Source organism: Aythya ferina (genome assembly GCF_964211825.1).
Source record: "Aythya ferina genome assembly, chromosome: 29".
NCBI classification, from domain to species: Eukaryota; Metazoa; Chordata; class Aves; order Anseriformes; family Anatidae; genus Aythya; species Aythya ferina.
The window spans coordinates 363,525-380,882 of NC_140326.1; the positions used below are offsets into that span (position 1 = coordinate 363,525).

Here is a 17,358-nt window from a genome sequence, read left to right on the forward strand (position 1 = left end):
CCGTTGTTATGGAGGCGGGGGAAACAGCCGTAAACACGGCCGGGGAGCCGCGCTGCTCCTCCGCCTTGGCCGGCGCTCAGCGGGAGCTGCCGGGCCAGCTGCCGGGGCCGCTCCGCCGCCGGGCCCGCCCCGGCCTCCCGGCTGCGCGGCTCCGCTCCCCGCGGCCTCCAGCTGCAGCCTGGCCGAGTGCCCCGGGCTCTGCCCGAGCCCTCCGGGAGGCTGAGGCCTGAGGGCGCAGGCGGCCCCCGGGGCTGAGCAGCGCCGGTCCCGGGGCTTGGACGCACCCCGAGCTCCGCGCCCCGCTGCCGTCGGGATCGGCCGTCGAGGCTCCTGCGGCGTCCCCAGGGCTCCCGCTCCCAGCCCAGGGCAGAGGTGAAGGAGCTTCTCGGATGAGCTCATTATTTTGCTCCGGAGGCTTGGGCCGGTTCCTGAGGCTGATTTATGCCGCTGAGCCGGCTCCAGGTGGCCTGGCTCCGCTCGCTCCTCTCCGGCCAGGGGAGCGGGGCCGGCCCCGGAGGCTCCGCTGCCCGGGGGGCGCCGCCTGGCCCCGGGGGCTGGGACCCCACCGCGAGGCACCCTTGGCCAAGCGGCTCCTCCTCGGCCACCCCCCGTCCCCCGCGCTGTCCCCGCGGCTCCCGGTGCCCGTCTCTCCCGGGCCGGACGCTCCGGCGCTGCCGGGGCCGCTCCGGCTCCCAGCGAGGCGGCCCCAGACTGCCTGACCTCCCGGTGAACCGGCGCCTGCCACACTCAATTTCTGTGAGCGGGAGCCGTGCAGGGGCGGGCAGCGCCGAGGTGCCCGGGGGTCTCCCGCAGCTCCGGGCCCTGCCGCCGGCCGGTCCCGGTGCACCGCGCCCCGCCCCGCCCCGCCCCGCTGCTCTCCGCTTGGCGGGGCTGCGGCCGGCCCGCCGCGGCGGAGCGCCCGCCGGGGTCCCCGGGATGCGCGTCCGTGATTGACGGCTCTTTGTTTCCTCCTCGCCGCCAGCGCCGGCCCCTCCCCGCTCGCGCCACTCCGCCCCGCCGCGCTCCGCTCCGCACCGGCGGCACCGGCGGCATGGGGGCACCGGCGGCCGCGGGGGGCACGGCGCTCGGCGCGCTCCTGGCGCTGCTCCTGCTGGGCGCCGCCGGAGCGGCTCGCCAGGGGCTGCAAGGTAAGGCGGCTCCCGGTGCCGCTCCGTCCCGCCGGGCAGCGGCAGGCGCGGGGACGGCCGGACAGCCCCGACGGGGCGACGCGGACGGGGCGCCCCCGCCGTTCCCGGCCCGCTGCGAGCCGGGGAAGCGGCGGTTCCTTGCCCCGCTGCCCTGAGCCGGGGGCTGCTGGCCCCCGCCGGCCGGCCCGGGGCCGCTGACAGCGGCTGTGCTCTCCCTGGGAGGTCTGGCAGCCGGGCTGCGGGCAGCTGCGGCGAGCCGGCGCTCCGGGCTGGGGACAGAGGGACATTCATCCCCGGAGCTCGGGACGGCCGCCAGCACCCCCGAGGGTCGCCGCTGCCCGCAGTCCCGGGGCCAGCTGCGGGCAGGGCCGCCGCCAGCCGCGCCTGGACGCCGGTCCCCGTACCCGGCTCTGTGCAGCGGTGCCCGCGGCGGGAGGGCTCCGGTTCGAGGGGCGGTGGGGCCAGAGGGGAGGCTGCCGGGGTCGGGCTGCGCGGCCGCCGCTCGCCCCAGGGTCGCGGCTCCTCCCGGGCTGCCCGGTGCGGCGGCACGGAGCGAGCGGGCTGCCGTGCCCCGGCGGGACCGGGCTCTCCGTGCTCCCCCGGAGCGCCCCGGGCCTGTGCTGAGGGCCGGCCCGTTCCTCGTCGGGGCTCCGGTTCCCGCAGCGCCTCGGCGGGGCGGCCGCGGTGGCTGCTCAGCGCCGGTTCCCGGGGCCCGGCGCCGGTGGGGCTCCGCGCTTCCCCCTCCCGGAGCCTCCCCGGGAGCCGCGTCCCCGCTCCGCTCCGTTCCCCGCGGCCGCCGGGCCGGGGGCTCCGCCAGCCTTCCCCGCCCGGCAGCTGGGATGCTCGGGGCGGTGCGGCCGCCTCCGCAGGGAAACCCCGGAGCGAGGGGGGAGCGGGGAAGGCCCCGAGCCGGGGGCCCCGCCCGTTTCCCGGGCTCCGGGCCGCCGGTGGCGGGGACTCCGCGGATCCTTCTCGGAGGGGCGGCCGCTCCCGCTCCCGGTCCTGGAGCGCCACCGCGCGGGGTCGGGGCTGGGCGGAGCCGGCGGGACCGTGCGGAGCCTCCCCGGGAGTCCTCGGGGCTTCCCCGGGCCCGGCGGGGCCGGTTTGCAGCGGGTCGGGCCGGCGGCGGTGCCCCGAACCGGGCATCACCCCCCGCTCCCGAGCGGCCGGGCAGGATGCGACCCCCGTCCTTGGCTCCCCGCAGTCATCGACCTGCTCCTGGTGAGCGAGGCCCGGCAGATGGCCAGCATCACGCACAAGATCCGGATGGAGCTCCTGACGGTGAACGACGTTTTCCTCCTCTCCACCTTCCGCCTGCCCCCCAAGCAGGGGGGGACCCTCTTCGGCCTCTACTCCAAAAAGGACAACACGAGGTGGCTGGAGGTGTCCGTGGTGGGGAAGATCAACAAGGGTAGGTGCCTGCTGCGTGGGGACGTGGGGGGCACACGCTGGGGATGTGGGAAGAGAAACAGGGACCGAGCTCGGCAGGGACTGCTCAGGTCTGCTGCAACTGGTCCCAAGGGGCCGGGGAGGAGAGCTCACGGCCCCTTCCCACCCCTCCGCAGTGCTGGTGCGCTACCTGCGGGAGGACAACAAGCTGCACTCGGTCAACCTGCAGCACGCGCACGTGGCGGACGGGCAGAGCCACACAGTGATCGTGCGCCTGAGCGGGCTGCGCGGGGACATGCTGAGCGTGGAGCTCTACGTGGACTGCAAGCAAGTGGACTCCAGCGTGGGGCTGCCCGAGCTGTCCGAGATCCCCCTGGCAGAGGTGGAGTCGATCGAGGTGCGCACAGGACAGAAGGCCTACCAGAGGATGCAGGTGAGTGCCGGGACCCCTGCGTGGGGCCGAATGTCCTTCGTACCCCTCGGACAGGCAGAGCCTCCCGTGGCTGACTGCATCTCCTCTGCTACGTCAGGGGTTTGTGGAGTCCATGAAGCTGATTCTGGGAGGCTCCATGAGCCGAGTTGGGGCGCTGAGCGAGTGTCCGTTCCAGGGAGATGAATCCATTCACAGCGCAGGTAACGGCACGTCCGTGTTCTGCTCCGAGCACGGGGGACTGGCCATGGTTCCCCCATGCATGCTACGTGTCGTACGGCACCTTGGGTGGGCAGCACAAAGAGCACAGGCTAATGCATAGGGGGCACAGCACCGCATCGTGCAGGGGGAGCTTCTGCCTCTGCCCCATGCCAGACAGCCCTATGCACACGGGAGCTCCTGTGCACGTGGTGGCCAGGAACAGCCATGCAAGGGAAGGTGAGGGTTGCGATCTGGAAGGCCATGGAGCCTCAAGAGACTGCCCAGCAGTTTGTTGTGCGGGGATGGCAGGTGGCATCGCAGTCCTCCACAGGGGGAACTTGTTCCTTGGTGGCTCCTCTGTCCCTCGAGCACACCCTGGCAGGGGGCGTGCTGGGTCTCCAGGCCGTGTGCTGGCCAAAGCAGTGTTCAACAAGATCTTGTCTTCCTCCCTGCAGTGACAAGTGCATTGGCCTCCATCCTGGGTAAGTCCCTGCTCCGCTTCCCCTTTTTCCAGCTGTGGGGATGGTGATGGTGGTTGGGGCTCCATGGAGGTGTAAAACCCTTTGGAGCCTGTCCCAGAGTCCCTAGCACCTGCTGGGCACCCTGGAATGGGGCAGATCAGAGGGGCATGGGATGTGTTATACAGAAAGGGTCCTGTGAGGTCTTAGGACCCCAGTGGGGATGAACTAGCACGTGGCTGGGCAGGTCCTTGGTGCTGACACCTGTCCTTGCAGTGCAAGGACCAGGAGCTGGGTGGCTTTGCACCTGATGAGGGAGGAGAAGGAAGGGTCAGGGGTTGCCTTGTGCCCCCTGGTGCGGTGTGGGATGGGCAAGGCAGCCCTTAGCCCCTGGCCCCAGGAGGCTGCCTCTGTCCTGGGGCTGGGGCTGACCTTGTCCTCCCTGCTTGTGGCAGGCGAGCAGACCAAGGCGCTGGTCACACAGCTGACCCTCTTCAACCGCATCCTGACAGACCTGCGAGAAGACATTAGGGACCAGGTGAGGCGGGGCAGTGGTACTGGCACTGCCCAGGCTGGACTTGGCCAAGGGCAGGGTGCTGGGCACCGTGAGGGCAGCATGGAGCTTGAAGATACGTGGCAGAGCTTGGATGCGGGTTCTGCACCCCAGGGGCGTGATGTTCCCCAAGTCACCCCTGTCCCTAACACCCTGTGCTCTGCTGCTTCACAGGTGAAGGAGATGTCCCTGATCCGCAACACCATCATGGAGTGCCAGGTCTGCGGTGAGTGTTGTCGTGGCTTGGCTTCCAACCCAGGGAGCGTGCACTTGTCCTGGCTCACCACCCTGCCCGGCCCTCATCTCCACAGGCTTCCACGAGCACCGCTCTCGCTGCAACCCCAACCCCTGCTTCAGCGGCGTGGACTGCATGGAGACGTACGAGTACCCCGGGTACCGCTGCGGGCCCTGCCCGCCGGGCCTGGAGGGCAACGGCACACACTGCGCCGACATCGATGAGGTGAGCGGGCCTCGTGCCTGTCAGCGGGGGGGAGTCTGAGCCCCAGAGCTGGCAGGCAGCACGGGCAGGTGTCACACACGAGATGCTTCCCGTCTCCGTATGTGTCCCTAAGCCACCCGGTGGGGACAGACCCACCGGGGTACTCTCACTGGTGCCGTACCCGTAGCAAAGCTTTTCTCTCTCTCCGTGCCCACAGTGCGCTCATGCCAACCCCTGCTTCCCCGGCTCGAAGTGCATCAACACTGCACCGGGCTTCCGCTGTGAGCCCTGTCCCCGTGGCTATCGGGGCAACACCGTCTCTGGCGTGGGGGCTGACTACGCAAAGGCCAGCAAGCAGGTGAGTGCAGTGCTGTGGGATTTGGCCATGGGTGCTCCGGTTGGTTGGGCTGCAGGGACGGGCAGGGGATGCTGAGCCTGCCAGACCCTGCTCTGAAGGAGAGCAGTGCCGAAAGCAGGCTGTGGGCATGGGGTGGGTCTCCTGCAGGAGCTGCGGGGGCAGAAGGTCGATGGTTTCTCCCATCCTGCTCTCAGGTTTGCACAGATATTGATGAATGCAACGATGGGAACAACGGCGGCTGCGACCCCAACTCCATCTGCACCAACACGCTGGTGAGCGGAGCTGCCCTGGTCTCCTGCCCGACATCGGGGGCCTCTTCACACTCCTGACCCTGCCCCGTGCCCCGTTTCTCCCAGGGCTCCTATAAATGTGGCCCCTGCAAGTCAGGGTTTGTGGGGAATCAGACATCCGGCTGCATCCCGCAGCGGTCCTGCAGCACTCCCACCTCCAACCCTTGCGACATCAACGGCTTCTGCGTGTTCGAGAGGAACGGTGAAATTTCCTGTGCGGTGAGCGGGAAGGCCAGGACGGGCTGACCGAGACGCAGAGGGTGCTGGAGGAATTGGCAGGAGCAGCGGTTGCTTCTGCCAGGACTCTTCCCTGTTTCCCAGCCCCTGATTCCTCCTTTCTCCAGTGCAACGTGGGCTGGGCTGGCAACGGCAACGTGTGCGGGCAAGACACCGACCTCGACGGCTACCCCGATGAGCCCCTGCCCTGCATCGACAACAACAAGCACTGCAAGCAGGTGGGCCTCCCCGTGGCGAGGGGCGCGAGGGGCTTGGGAGCCCACTAGCCTGTAGTGGGGCTGGGCTCCGGAGCTGTCCTCCTCCCTGTCTTTACTGGTGTCTGTGCTTCCAGGACAACTGCCGCCTGACGCCGAATTCAGGGCAGGAGGACGCCGACAACGATGGCATCGGGGACCAGTGTGACGATGACGCCGATGGTGATGGCATCAAGAACGTGGAGGTGTTTGTGCTACGCGGGCAGGACATGCCTGTGGCTCCAGGGCTCGTGCTGGGCAAGGGGCTAAGCTTCTTGCTTTGGCTTGATTCTGGTGTCCCCAGGATGCTGCTCCTGGGGGGCAGCAGGCCGGGGTTTGTGGCTCTGGGACGGTCTCAGCGGGCACGCTGGAGATGTCCCCCTGCCCTGACCCATGCCAGAGTGTGGCTCTGCTCTGCCAGCCACCACAATGGGGGCATCTCTGTCCTTCCCTTCCCTCCAGGACAACTGCCGGCTCTTCCCCAACAAAGACCAGCAGAATTCGGACACTGACTCCTTTGGGGATGCCTGTGACAACTGCCCCAACGTACCCAATAATGACCAGCGGGACACGGACAGCAATGGCGAGGGGGACGCTTGTGACAATGACATCGATGGGGACGGTGAGTGGCTCATGAGGCTGCACTGCGTGTGGCCAGGGGCTCCTTGCGGATTTAGGACTGTCACAGCCACGCTGGGGTGCTGAGGGCACCCACACGCCTCTGTCCTTGCAGGAATTCCCAACATGCTGGATAACTGCCCCAAGGTGCCCAACCCGCTGCAGACAGACCGGGACGAGGACAGCGTTGGGGATGCCTGTGACAGTTGCCCTGAAATGAGCAACCCAACTCAGGTATGGCCTGGGGCAGCCAGCACAGGGGTGTCCTGGGGTCTGCAGGACCCTGCCCCCCGGCTGGCGGGGTTTGGGGTCCTGTCACCCCAGGGTGCCCGCTGAACTAGGGCTTTGGTCTCTTCCAGACAGATATGGACAGTGACCTGGTAGGGGACATCTGTGACACCAACGAGGACAGGTGAGGGTCCTTGAGATCAGGGGTCTTTGGGGTGGGTGAAGGTGCTGGAGCTCAGTGCCAGGTTGCTGGGTTTGTGGTGCTGCCCTGACTGCATTCCTCCTGCCAGTGATGGGGACGGGCACCAGGACACCAAGGACAACTGCGCCGAGATCCCCAACAGCTCCCAGCTGGACTCAGACAACGACGGGCTGGGGGACGACTGCGACAACGATGATGATAACGACGGCATCCCTGACTACACAGCACCCGGCCCCGATAACTGCCGCCTGATCCCCAACCCCAACCAGAAGGATTCGGATGGTGAGCGCTGGGCGGGCAGGGGGAGGCAGAGCCCTCTGGAGGGTCCCGTCCATCCGTGACCCCTGCGTGTGTGCCCAGGGAACGGCGTGGGTGACGCGTGCGAGGAGGACTTCGACAACGACACGGTGATCGACCAGCTGGACGTGTGCCCGGAGAGCGCCGAGGTGACGCTGACCGACTTCCGCGCCTACCAGACCGTCATCCTGGACCCCGAGGGGGACGCGCAGATTGATCCCAACTGGGTGGTCCTCAACCAGGTGTGGGTGCTGCCCCCCATGTTTCTGCTGGGGTGGGAGCGGAGAGGGGCCGGGAGGTCCCCGGGGACGCCCCTAACCCAGGTCTCATCCACAGGGCATGGAGATTGTGCAGACCATGAACAGCGACCCGGGCTTGGCTGTTGGTAAGAGGTGCAGACCCCACGGGACAGCCCCTTTATCCTTGTCCCCTGCTCCCTGGGGGTCGAGGGCCACTTCTGTGCCCTATGGAGAGGGGTAAAAACTGCCCTGGATGGAGGCAGTGCGCGGGGTCCCGTCCCCATGCTGGGGAGGGGGCTCCTTCCTCCGTTTGCCCACCCGCAGGCTACACGGCTTTCAACGGGGTGGACTTTGAGGGCACCTTCCACGTCAACACCGTCACCGACGATGACTACGCCGGCTTCATCTTCAGCTACCAGGACAGCGCCAGCTTCTACGTGGTGATGTGGAAGCAGACGGAGCAGACGTACTGGCAGGCCACCCCCTTCCGTGCCGTGGCCGAGCCGGGGCTGCAGCTCAAGGTGGGTGCCGCCACCCTCCTGTGTCCCCCCCACCCCGGAGCGGGTCAGGCCCTGCCGGCGGGGTCCCCCTGATGCCCCGCGCCCCCCCAGGCGGTGAAGTCCTCCACGGGCCCCGGGGAGCACCTGCGCAACGCACTGTGGCACACGGGCCACACGCCTGAGCACGTCCGCCTGCTGTGGAAGGACCCCCGCAATGTGGGCTGGAGGGACAAGACCTCGTACCGCTGGCAGCTGGTGCACAGGCCCCAGGTGGGCTACATCAGGTGAGTGGGGGGCACTGGGGGGGGCGTACTGGAGCTGGCAGCACCGCGGGGGGGGAAGGCAGGAGCCCGGCCAGGCTCAGCGCGGAGTTTGCGGGTCCCTGGGGAGGGGGTGACAGCATGGGGAGGGGTCCTGGGCTGGTGGGACCGACCTGAGTGGGGGGGTGACAGCATGGGGAGGGGGTCCTGCCCCCGTGGGACTGACACGGTGGTGGGGATGGCGTCCCTCGGGAGGGGGGTCCTGCCCCCTCTGGACTGACCCGGAGGGGATGCCATCCCGTGGGAGGGGGTCCTACCCCGGTGGGACCGACGGGGCGGGGGGGGCGGCATCCCCTGGGAGAGGGAATGGGACCCGTGGGGCGGATTCCGTCCGTTGGGGGTGGCTCCGACCCCGTTGCGCCCCCCCCTCCCCGTTGCTTTTCCCCTTTAAGGAGCCCGTCGGGGCGGCCGCCGGGGGGGGGCGGGGGGGGGGACGCTCCGGGGGCCGGGCCCGTCCGCCCCGTCCGGGCCCCCGCGGCCATTGTCCCGTCGCCATGGCGACCCCGCCGGCCGCCGGGGCCTTTCACATGCAAAGCGCCCGACAAAGGCAGCGGGGCCGGGCCGGGGGCGGCGCGGGGGCCCCGGCCTCCATCCCTGCGGGGTTGGTGTTTTGTTGTGTTTTGTTTTTTTTTTGGGGGGGGGGCTCACAGAAACCCCCCGGTGGTGCGCCTCCAGCCCCGACGGGGGCCCCGTCGCGGTGCCCCGGTGTCTCCCCCCAACTCCCCCCATGTTGGGGATCCCCGGTTCTGGCTGACCCCCCCCATTTGTTGCCCCCACCCCCCATTTGTTGCCCCCCCCCTCCAGGGTCCGGCTGTACGAAGGCCCGCAGCTGGTGGCGGACTCGGGGGTGATCATCGACACCACCATGCGCGGGGGGCGGCTGGGGGTCTTCTGCTTCTCCCAGGAGAACATCATCTGGTCCAACCTGCAGTACCGCTGCAACGGTGAGCACGGGGCTCCCCCCGGGCACCGGGACCCCCCCCGGGCACCGGGACACCCCCCCGGGCACCGAGACACCCCCGGGCACGGGGACACCCCCGAGCACCGGGGCGAGGAGCGAGCAGCCTCGCCCCTACGGCCCCGTGGCAGACGGAGGGGGGGGAGCGGGAAGCCCCCCCCCGGGGGAATCCCACCCCCGAGGGAGTCCCCCCGGGCTCCCCCCGCGTGGGCCAGGGCCTGTCCCTGTGCCCGGGGGGGGTTTGTCCCGCTCCCTGGGGCAGCTCGGGGGGGGGGTCCGGCTGTCCCGGCAGGGGGCTCGATCCCCCCGCCGAGCCCCCCCCGGCTCCTCACGCCCCCCCCTCCCCGCTGTCGCCCCGCAGACTCGATCCCCGCAGACTTCGAGCCCTTCCGCCGGTTCCTGCTGGAGGGCCGCGAGTGAGCCGCCCCCGCCCGGCCCGGGGCCCCCCCCCTCCGCCTGCGGCACCCGGGCTCGGTCCGGGCTCCGCCGCCCCCCGCCGCCGCCCCCTCCCCACCCGCGGCCCCGCGGACTTTGCAGTGCCGGGAGCGGCGGGGCGGCTCCGGTGGGCGGCGGGGCCGCGTCCCCCCCCCGGCCCTGCCTCTCCCGCCGCCGGGCCATAAAGTTTCCACCGGATTTTCGCCTGCGCGCCCCGTTCCTAGGGGGCGGCCCCGGCCCCCTCCCGCCCCCATTCCCCCCCCCCCCATCCCTCTCTCCCGCCCCGTGCTCCCGGTTCCTTCCCTCGCCGTCCTCCCGGTGGGGTCGTCGGGGGGGGGGCGGGGGGGGGGGGCAGCCCGGTGCTACCCGGTCCTACCGGCGGAACCCGGGACGGCGGGAGGCCGGGACGAGTGCAATATTGGTAGGCGAGGGCACAACACTGCACCGCATCCCGGCCCTGCCGCCGCCCCGGAGGGACCGGAGCGGAGCCGCCGCCGCCGCCGCCGCCGCGCGGGGCCGCTCCGTGGGAACTGCGCCGTGAGCGCCGAGCCCCGGCGGCAGTGCCCGGTCGCCATGGCGACGGCTGGCCCGGCAACGCGGCGGAATGTGCCCCCCCCCCCCCCCCCCGCCTCCCCCGAGCCCGCCCCGCCCCGCCCCGGAGCGCGCGCGGGGCCCGCACCGGCACCGGCCCCGCCGCGGCGGAGGTGGTGGGCCCCGCTCTTCAAAGGGCAACGCGGCCGGTACCGGGCAGCCGCCGCCCCGGTGGTACCGGAGCCTGGAGGGGATGGGGCGGTGCTTGCTGCCGGCACGGTGCTGCCGGTACCGGGCGGAGCGGAGGGGCTGCGGGCACGGCACGGGACGGGACGGGACGGGACGGGACGGGACGGGGGCAGGCACCGCTCGGTACCGAGCGCCTCCCGTCCCGTCCCGTCCCGTCCCGTCTGCTCCCAGCCCTCCGCCCGGCGCCGTGCCCGTATCCCCGGGCAGCCCTCGGCACCGGGCCCGAGGGAGCGGGCTGCGGCGGGGCACGGAGGCGCGGGGGGCTCCGCTGCCGGCCCCGGTCCCGGTCGTGGTGCCGGTGCCGGTCCCGTTCCGCTCCACCGGGGCTCGGTGCTGGCGCTGCGCGGGGCCGCGCCCGCCAGGAGGCGCCGCAGCTCCAGCGCCGCCGGGCGGGGCAGCGGGGGCGCGCGTGGGGTTCGTGCCCCGCGTCCACGCGTGGAGGTTTGGGGGGGGGGAGCCCGGCCCCGCGGCTCCCGAGCCCGGTGCTGGGGGGCGCTGGGGGCGCAGCTCCGGGTGCCCGGCCCCTTCCTCGCCCCCCCTCTGTGTTTTTCTGCTAAGAGGAGTTTTGCAGCCCATAAAAAAGCCAAAAACAAAGCCAAACCACGACAACCACAAACCTGTGCCCGTGTGCTGAGTTGGGGGAGTGGTCGGGGGGGGGGGCACGGCTCGCAGCCTGGGACCCCCATCCCCGGTGCTGGGCACAGAGGTGAGGGGCTGGGTGAGGAAGGCGCAGCCCCATCGCGGGCACTGGGTGCAGCTGGGTCCCGCACGCACTGGGCTGGTGCCCGGGCAGCCTCTCCTTTGTGCTGCTGCTCCTGCAGCCGGGGGTGCCCCCTCTCCTGCCCTCCCCCTTGCCCCAATACCCCCAGACCACCCCCACCTCCCCAGCGCACAGCAGTACCCCCTGCATGGGGCTGGGGGGGGGAGTTTGGGGCTGGGACCCCGAGCCCTCCACAGGAACTGGGGCTCTCCCCCCTGGGCAGGGGTAGGGGGGCAGAAAGGACCCCACAGACGTGGGGGGAGCACATGGCACCGGGGGGAGGATGGGGGCTCTGTGCCTGGCCTGGGTGGCACCTGGTGCCTCTGGGGTGGGGCTCAGGCATCCGGTTTGGCACCAGGCATTGGGGGGCCACGGCCCCCCCACGGGGTTTGCTCCTGGTGTCCCCCGGGGCGAGCAGAAAAGTCTTCTCCAGCAGCAGAGGGGGGCTTGTGCCCCCCGGGATCCTTGTGCCCAGCCCAGGGACCAGGTGGGGACATTTGGCGGTGGGGAGGGACTGGGGTTTAGTGGGGCCCTGGGCCTCACCTGCGTAAGCAGTTTGGGGTGGGGGGGTGCCAGAGTTTATTTGAGTGTAGGGCGAGGCAGTGGCCGGGCCGGTAATGATTAACCCCAGGCTGAATGAGAGGATGAGGCCCCCCATCTACAGGGGGGCTGCGGGGCTCTGGCCCCCACCCCATGCTCCCCACCAGCTCCCAGGAGCAATGACACGGCTGGAACCCCCCTGCACGAGGACCCCAAAACCAATGCCCCTGCCCTAGGCCACGTCCCACGGCACGGGGGATGCTGTGGCAGGGTCCCCTCCCCGGTCCCCAAACTGGGAGAACGCAGAGCCACGAGGGGACCCCAGCACAGAAGGCACGGAGCTGCAGGGGGACCCCAGCACAGGACGGAGGGTGCCCCAGGGGTCCCGGTGGTGGGACGGCACCCTCATGCCCTGCGTCAAGCAGGGTGGAGGGGCCCCCCCTTCACCACGTGCAGGTCGGGGCCGGTGGCGGGGTGGGGCCTCCCCACCTGCTCCAGGTGCTCTATAAAGCTGCAGCCGCCGCCGAGCCACCAGTCCCCGACCGCTCAACGCTGCTGCCTAACGGGAGGAGCAGCTGCTGCTGAGCCCCCCCCCACAGGCACTGGGCCCCCCCCGGACGAGCCCCATGGAGGTCACCGCGCTTCTGCCGCTGCTGCTCGTGGTGCTGGGTGCAGGTGAGGTGCGGGGGCTGGCGGCACCGGGGGCTGGTGGCACCTCAAGCTGGTGGGAACTGGGCTGGGACCTGGGTGTGCGGGGTGGTAACGGGGTGGGGAGGCGAGGGGGGGGGTCTCCCAGTTGGTTTTGTGAGCAGGGACCTGGTGGCACCCCGTGACCCTCAGCACCCAGCAGCGGGTGCATCACCACCTGGTGCGCTCTGTCCCTGGGGTGCAGTGCCCTAGGGCTGATTGTCCCCCCCCCCAAAAAAAAAAAACAACAGGAGCTGGGGACCTTGCTCAGCCCTTGGTGGTGTCCACGTCCCTTTTAGCGCCGAGCAAAGGGATCGGCCGGGGCTGAGCACGGGGCGGACGGGCTGTGCTGGGGCTGGATGGAGCAGGCTGCGCCTGGGGCTCGCAGGCTGGTATGCGGGCGTGTGCCTCAGCAAGATGTCCGGACCCCGGGCGCTCCTCCAGGGCTCCTGCGGCACCTGCTGGGAAAGCGCCCACGAGGAGCCGCCTGCGCTGGCCCTGAGCCAGGCGATGCACGTCCCGGGGAGCAGGGGTGTGAGCGCCGTGGGGCTTTCTGCCTTCCTAGCCCAGCCATTTGCATTCATCACAAAGGTTTTAGTGGCACGGCGTGGCAGTGGGTCCTGAGCGGGGCACGGCTCTGCAGGGCTGGGCATGGGGCAGCCGCCCAGGCACCCCTTGCTCATGCCACGTGTGCCCAACATGAGTCTCACCGGGGATGTTCCTGAAGTTCTTGCTGGCCTTGCAGGCATTGCTCTCATGGAGGTTGTGGGACTCCTCTGCACCTTTTTGTCCTGAGAAGGGTCTCGTGAAGGAGCCTCGTTGTGTAGAATTTCTTCCCAAACTGATGCTGTAGCCCCAGTTCCTGACCCCCTTTGTCCTTTAGGTACGCACGCCTTGAACACCACCACCACCACCGAGACCACCACCACCGAGACAACCACCACAGAGACCACCACCACCGAGACCACCACTGTGGAGACGACCACCACTGAGACAACGGTGATGACGCCCACCCTGAACAACGCCACCTCCCAGAACACCAGCGGCAACGGGTCCCACGGCTCTGTCCCCTCCCATGTGACAGCGTTTCCAACAGGCAACAGCTCTGCTGGCAATGACACAACCGACAGCACCGTGGTGTCCGTCTCCATTATCCCTCTGTTCCCCCACAACAACATCAGCACAAATGACAGCAATGGGGTCCCCCCCTCCAAAGCCAGCACCGCAACCGATGGCAGCTCTGTGATTCCCACGTCCAACACCAACGCCACCGTGAACAGCAGCGCCGAGGTTGTCCCCACAAAGACAGCCTCTGTCACCTCTCAGGGCAGCACAGCGCACAGCAAGACCCCCATGGCCGTGCTCGGGAGCAGCGGGGGTCCCAACCCCAGCAAAGCCGCAGCTCTGCCTCCCACCGTGGTCCAGCTGCTCCTCCGCGTCCCGCTGTCCTTCCGCATTCTGAACAGAAACTTCAACCAGAGCCTGCTCGATCCCATGTCGAAGGAGTACAGGAGCCTGAGCCGTGCTGTCTTGACCATGGTGAGTGCCAGCCCTGCTCGCTGGCTGCCCTCAGCAAGCAAAGACCTTGTGGTCTGTGCCAGGAAGGAGCCACCTTAGGTAGGGGCTCCCTGTAAATGCACCCTGGGCTCTGTGAGCTCCTCCTGCAGCCCCGTCCCACTGGGCAGAGAGGTGGGGACAGCAGGAGATGGGGCCATGCTGGGGTGAAGGGGAGGATGCTGGGGTTGGGAGGCAGTGGGGTGAGAGCTGGGGATGTGGTCGTGACCCCCCCAATGTTTTTTTTTTCCAGTTTGAAAGTGTCTATGGCTGCACGAGCTGCATGGGCAGGCAGACCTACAAGGGGTGCAGTGAGCTCCGTTTCAGGTACCGTGGGCAGGGGGCTCAGGCTGGGAAGCCCAGCGCAGTGCAGAGCCCCTGGCGGGGGGATGGCCGGGAGGGGGCAGCGGGAGGTGGCGGTCCTGGCTCCAACACCTCCTCTCTCAAGCAGCCAAGGGTCGGTGGCCGTGCAATCCACCCTCGTGTTTGGGCACAGCGAAGACTCCATCACGAGTGACTCTGCCGAGAAGAAGCTGAGAAGCCAGCTGGACTCGAACGGGTACATCATGGACCTGCAGCTGGTCGACATCCAAAGTGAGCGGGGGGCTCGGGCCCCGGGGGTGCTTTGAGCAGGGGGAGCCCGGCACGGCCGCTTCGGGTGGCTTCTGCACCCGTCCTGGGTTTATCCCCGGTGGGACAAGTGGGATGAGTGTCTGTGTCAGTGTGCTGGGCTGGGCCCGAGGGGAGAAGGGCTCTTTCCCTTCTGGCCCCTTCCCGGGGGTCTGGCGGGGCTGTGCCCGGAGGTACAGACACGGCTCTGCTGCTCTTCAGGTGGCGTGGAAGTGACGGCCCCGGTGGAGCAGCCGCGGGTTCCGGACTGGGCCATTGCTCTGCTGGTCCTGGTCTGTGTCCTGCTGCTGCTGAGCATCCTCATCTGTGCTCTGCTGGTGAGTCCCCATCCTCATCCTCACCGGCTTTCTGCTGTTGAGCCCCTGTCCCCATCCCCGCTGCCTTTGGGCCCCTGACCCCGTCCCACTCACGGAGCCCCCCTACCCCCCCAGACCACCTGCTCTTGCCGTCGGAAGAGCCGAGGGAAGCTGGACCTGTTCAGCACGAAGGACTCCTACCACCCCATGGCCGAGTACCCCCCGTACCAGAGCCACGGGCGCTACGTGTCCCCCAACACCAAGCACAACCCCTACAGCCAGGTGAGAGCCGAGCGCCCGCGGTGTCCTGGCAGCGGGGTGGTGCCGGGGCCGTCGCTTTTCGGTGCGGCCGCGTCCCTCGCCCCTGCCCTTGATGGAGCCGGCAGGACAAAACCAGCCGGTGGGGACGGGCACTTGGTGGCCCCGGTCCCTGGGAGCCTGCCCCGGGCTGCAGCTGGCAGGGAGGTGAGCCTTTCACCTTTCACGCCTGGATGGAGCCGTGGCGCTGGCAGCCCCGGCTGGAGCCAGGAAGCTGCCGGCGACCTTGGGTGGTGGCTCCCCCCCACCCACCCTCGCCGGTGCGCGGGGGCTCGGTGGAACCGCTGCCTCCCCGCGCCCCATCCTCAGGCTCGGCCAGATCCTGGCACCCTGGAGCCGGGGCACGAGGGGGCAAAGGGGAGGGTGAGGGGGTCCAGATCTGGCACCAGCAGCGTCGAGCGCTGCGTGCACACGTGTGGGGCTGCGGCTGGCCCCAGCAATGTGGGTTTTGGGGCTGGCCCCGGCCCCGCTGTTTGCTGTGCCCGGTGCTGCGGGGCGGGGGCCGTATCCAGCTGTTCCGCGCTGTGCAAGCAGCTCTCGCTGTTCAAATACCAGGGGCCTGGGTAAATATTTACCTTCGCTCTTGCTGGGCAGGCTTAGCCAGCGGGAGGAGAGAAAAGCGGCCCAGGCTGCTCTGGCTGCGCTGATCCTCCACTGGCTCCTGTGGCCGGGGAGCTGGGGGTGTCCACGTGGGTATTTTTGGTTAAAACCGGGCTGTTCGTGGTGCCCGTGGTGCACTGGCTGCTGCAGGGCTGACCCCCATGGATCTGCTCGCCAGGGGGTCTCCCACCGCCCCCAGGCCTCGTGGGGACTTTGGGGGGGCTCGGCCCCCGGCCCTTCCCAGCCCAGCTCTGTCGTGACCCCCCCTTGTTTCCCCTCTCCCAGGTGGCGGGCACCATTGCGGGGGGCGGCACCTTCACCTACACCAACCCATCTGCCTCCTCCGACAACCTCTGAGGGATGCGAGGGGACGGGACGGCCGCGACCCCCCCGCTCCTGGGGCGGCAGCACCGGCCCTGGGCACGTCCCCCGGCGCCGCTCAGCCCCTCGCCACGGGCAGCGGGAGCTGGATGGTTCTGGAGCAGCCGGATTCGCGCGCATGACAGAACTGGAAGAACAAAGATTTGGGCACGAGTGCCCCCCCCCCATCCCCCTTTTTCCTCCCTCATGGCCCCACTCCAAGCCCCCCAGCCTGGCTGTGCACCCCCTGCTCCGTGCTGCGGGCAGGGGGCTGGGCTCGCATCCTGCCTGCACTCGCCCCCAGGGGTCTAATTTTTCTTTTTGTGGTGTTGTTTTATATAATATATATATATATTTAGGGGATGGCGGTGCCAGGCTCTGCGGCTGGGCTCCGTGGGGCTGCGGGGTGCGTGGCAGTGGTGTATTTATCGCATTTCACAATAAAAGGATGGGCACAGTCGGGCTTGGTTCCCCACACAGCCAAGGGGGGCTGTGGCAGTTCTGGGCACGGCGTCCTGTGTGGGGACATCCCCGGCACCCGCGGGGTGGCTCTCATGGGGGGGGGTCTTTGCTGATGCCTTCAGGAGCAGCGGCGGGTGGAGATTCCCCGGCACCGCCATCACCTCGAGTGACGCTCAGCTCGGCGCCTGCTCTCGTTTCTCTTTCCAGGCACTCTCAGGTTTCTGGCTTATGAGGTCATTTCTGTCACTTTTCCTACAGTCACCTGCATGTGGGTGGTGTCCGTCCGTCCCCCGGGGTGTGACACAGGCTCCTTCCAGGCCCTGTTACACCCCCCCTGCCTGGCCAGCACTGTTCTCCTGGGGTTTGTTTTGTGCAAACACGGGGCTCGGGCAGAGCAACTTGTCACCCTGCACGAGTTGTGCGTGAAGGTGATGATGGTCAAGCCATAAAGCTGTGGGGAGAGAGCTGCAGAAGACCGATCGTGTGCATCACTGTCACAGCTGCCTGGGGGCTGCAGTCGTGTCTGAGCCAGGCTGCTCCCAAAATCATCCCCTGCCTGAGCCAGGGCTGCGTCTGGGCTCAGGAGCCTGGAAAGCTGTGGTTGAAGCCATCCCGGCACAGCCAGAGCCCCAAAACTGCTTCTGGGACCATGGAAAGAGGAGCTGGGCTGCAGGGCGTGCGGAGGGGTGAGGGTGGGCAGCGGGAAGTCCCGGGGCTGGGGACGCATCCTGCCCCGCTGTGGGGACACACGCTGAGCTGCTTGGCTCGGGCTGGGCTGGGGCGCCTGCTCTGGGGACTGGGAGAGTTTTGGCAACTACCGAAGAGCCAGAAAAACAAG

At 69.1% G+C, this 17,358-nt stretch overlaps 2 protein-coding genes across 2 annotated transcripts; both read left to right on the forward strand.

Annotated features, from left to right (window-relative positions):
* The first annotated feature begins 636 nt into the window (after positions 1-636).
* THBS3 (thrombospondin 3) lies at positions 637-10,370 on the forward strand. The gene is made up of 23 exons (XM_084500327.1): positions 637-1,148; positions 2,353-2,559; positions 2,714-2,970; positions 3,068-3,170; positions 3,624-3,650; positions 4,082-4,164; positions 4,354-4,405; positions 4,491-4,639; positions 4,836-4,976; positions 5,171-5,248; positions 5,333-5,485; positions 5,611-5,721; positions 5,835-5,942; positions 6,199-6,358; positions 6,470-6,588; positions 6,714-6,766; positions 6,873-7,066; positions 7,145-7,323; positions 7,418-7,466; positions 7,645-7,841; positions 7,932-8,104; positions 8,945-9,084; positions 9,460-10,370. The coding sequence occupies exons 1-23, from the start codon at positions 1,052-1,054 to the stop codon at positions 9,516-9,518; spliced, it is 2,889 nt and encodes a 962-aa protein (XP_084356453.1). The 5' UTR covers positions 637-1,051; the 3' UTR covers positions 9,519-10,370.
* Positions 10,371-12,163: 1,793 nt separating this feature from the next.
* On the forward strand, positions 12,164-16,515 carry MUC1 (mucin 1, cell surface associated). Its single transcript, XM_084500890.1, has 7 exons — positions 12,164-12,288; positions 13,184-13,839; positions 14,108-14,181; positions 14,306-14,448; positions 14,686-14,801; positions 14,916-15,062; positions 15,984-16,515. The coding sequence occupies exons 1-7, from the start codon at positions 12,240-12,242 to the stop codon at positions 16,053-16,055; spliced, it is 1,257 nt and encodes a 418-aa protein (XP_084357016.1). The 5' UTR covers positions 12,164-12,239; the 3' UTR covers positions 16,056-16,515.
* The last annotated feature ends 843 nt before the right edge of the window (positions 16,516-17,358 follow it).